The following is a 2,495-nucleotide window of genomic DNA, read 5'->3' as shown; positions in this document are numbered from 1 at the left end:
ATTTGGCCTCATAAGCAACAAAAGATATCCTTCCTTGCTCTAGGCTCAGGAACTCATGTTTCCTTCTATCCCTCAATGTACGGGGTATATACTTCTCCATAAATAAGTTAGAAAATGCTGCCCAAGTCATAGGTGGTGCCGTTGCTGGTTGACACTCAACATATAACCGCCACCACATTTTGGCATTCCCCTGAAACTGGTAGGTCACAAATTCAACACTGAATCATTCTACTATGTCCATATTATGTAGCAGCTCAAGAAAACACCATGGTTTATTGTCATGAGCTGCTACATAAGATGGACATAGTAGAATGATTCGGTGTTGAGTTTGTGACCTATCAGTTTCAAGGGAAAGCCAAAATGTGGTGGCGTTCGTATGTTGAGTGTCAACAAGCACAGGCACCACCTATGACTTAGGCATCCTTCTCTAGCTTATTTATGGAGAAGTATATACCCCGGACATTGAGGGATAGGAGGAGAGATGAGTTCCTGAGCTTAGACCAAGGAAGGATATTTGTTGTTGCTTATGCGGTCAAGTTTTGTGCACTATCCAGGTATGCCAATCAACTTTGCTTCAGTCCACTAGAGAGGATTTGCCTATTTGTGAAAGGATTGAGGTCAGATTTGCAGATTCCAGCCTTATAGGTAGCTGCTACAACAAAATCCTTTTAGGAAGTGGTTGATTTTGTGATACAGGTAGAAAGGATGAATCCCGACGACTTCATCATGGCGTCGTCATTTAAGAAGTTCTGTAAGGGAGGTGAGTTTAGTGGTTCTTACTCTAGAGGACAGAGTTTAGAAGGTTACCCAGACCGTCCTATTCAGTCTTCATTAAAGGCGTCAGCTTGGGGTCCATCGCAGACCAGTCAGCCTTTTTATGAGTTTGGAGGTTATCTCAAGACTTCATCATTTTCGCAAAGACCTATGCTTGACTCCAAGAATGGTTATGGATGTGGAGAGTCTGGACATATTAGGAAATATTGTCCAACACAGAGTTACAAACCCGCAGTAATTAGAGGAAAAGGTGGTCATAGTAGAGGTCTCCATTCTGGAGGACGTGGTGGCCAAGGTAATGGCGGTCACCAGTTCAGTCGAGGTGGCAGGCAAGTTGGAACAACTGCAGCGTACCGTGGCAGGGGCAATGAACAGATAGGTGATAGGGCCCATTGTTATGCTTTCTATGGGATGTCTGAAGCAGAGACATCTGATGTTGTTATCACAGGTAGGCCTTTGGTCTGTGATTGCATGACTTCTGTATTGATTGATCCTGGATCCACAATTTCATATGTATATTCCTCATTTGATACTGGTCTTTATTTATATTATGATTTGCTTGACATGCCTATTCGTGTCTCTACTCCTGTGGGTGAGCCTGTGATAGTTGAGAAGGTGTATAGGTCATGCCTTGTGACGTTTGTGGGAGCAATACTTAGGTAGATTTGATTATTCTAGAGATTGTTGATTTTGATCTAAGTTTGGGTATGACTTGGCTTTCTCCAAATTTTTCAATCTTAGATTGTAATGCTAAACTGTGACATTGGCTTAGCCTAGGACAGATCTGCTAGTGTGTGAGAGTGACTATATTTCCACTCCTGTTCGTATTATCTCTTTTCTTCATGCTAAGACGATGGTGAGTAAGGGTTGTTTAACTTTCTTGGCACATCTCAGGGATGATATTTTCGAAGTACCTTTGATTGAGTCTGTCTTGATAGTCTGTGATTTTCTGGATGTGTTTCCTGCAAACCTTCCTGGTATGACACCAGATAGGGATAGTAATATTTGTATTGACCTGGAGCCGAGTACTCGCCCCATTTCCATTCCCCCTTATAGAATGGATCCAGCTGAGTTAAGGGAGTTAAAGGCCCAACTACAAGAGTTGTTTAGGTAAAGGTTTTATTAGACCGAGTGCATCCCCTTGGGGTGCTCCTGTTTTATTTGAGAAGAAGAAAGATGGAGGTTTTCGGATGTGCATAGACTACAGGCAGCTGAATATGGTAACTATTATGAACAAGTATCCTATTCCTCGCATTGAGGATTTGTTCGATCAATTACAATGTGCTTGTGTCTTCTCACAAAATTGATTTGCGATCATGTTATTATCAATTGAAAATATGGGCAATAGATGTGCAAAAGACTGCTTTTCAATACAGGTATTGACATTATGAATTCTTAGTAATGTTTTTGCTTTCTGTCTGGTTAGTAGGAATTTCTTTCCTGCTAATGGATTAGTCCAAGTTAGACCGAGAAGTAAGAGTTTGTAATTGAAGTCGGGGGGGCTGAAGGCTTACAAATGCCCATGCTGCTTTCATGAGCCTGATGAACGAGATTTTTATGCCATATTTGGAACTCGTTGTTATTGTATTTATTTATTATATACTGATATACTCAAAGAGCAGTAAAGAACATGAGGAGCATTTGAGAACTTTATTGGGGTTGTTAAGGGAGAAATGGTTTTATGCCTAATTCTCCAAGTGTGTGTTTTTGCTCGATTCAGT

At 41.2% G+C, this 2,495-nt stretch overlaps 1 protein-coding gene across 1 annotated transcript; it reads left to right on the top strand.

Annotated features, from left to right (window-relative positions):
- Positions 1-726: 726 nt before the first annotated feature.
- On the top strand, positions 727-1,888 carry LOC138347429 (uncharacterized). Its single transcript, XM_069295724.1, has 2 exons — positions 727-1,389; positions 1,547-1,888. Exons 1-2 carry the CDS (start codon positions 727-729, stop codon positions 1,886-1,888), a joined length of 1,005 nt encoding a protein of 334 aa, XP_069151825.1.
- The last annotated feature ends 607 nt before the right edge of the window (positions 1,889-2,495 follow it).

Source organism: Solanum lycopersicum, chromosome 3 (assembly GCF_036512215.1).
Source record: "Solanum lycopersicum chromosome 3, SLM_r2.1".
In the NCBI taxonomy this organism is placed as follows: Eukaryota; Viridiplantae; Streptophyta; class Magnoliopsida; order Solanales; family Solanaceae; genus Solanum; species Solanum lycopersicum.
The sequence above is the reverse complement of the archived record's forward strand: the minus strand, read 5'-3'. Positions and strand labels throughout refer to the sequence as shown.

Bases quoted from the DNA above. Each gene is read 5' to 3' on its own strand.
- LOC138347429 (XM_069295724.1), top strand. From the start codon at position 727: ATGGCGTCGTCATTTAAGAAGTTCTGTAAGGGAGGTGAGTTTAGTGGT. The intron at 1,390-1,546 runs GTGTATAGGTCA...ACATTGGCTTAG, and splicing joins AGCCTGTGATAGTTGAGAAG to CCTAGGACAGATCTGCTAGT.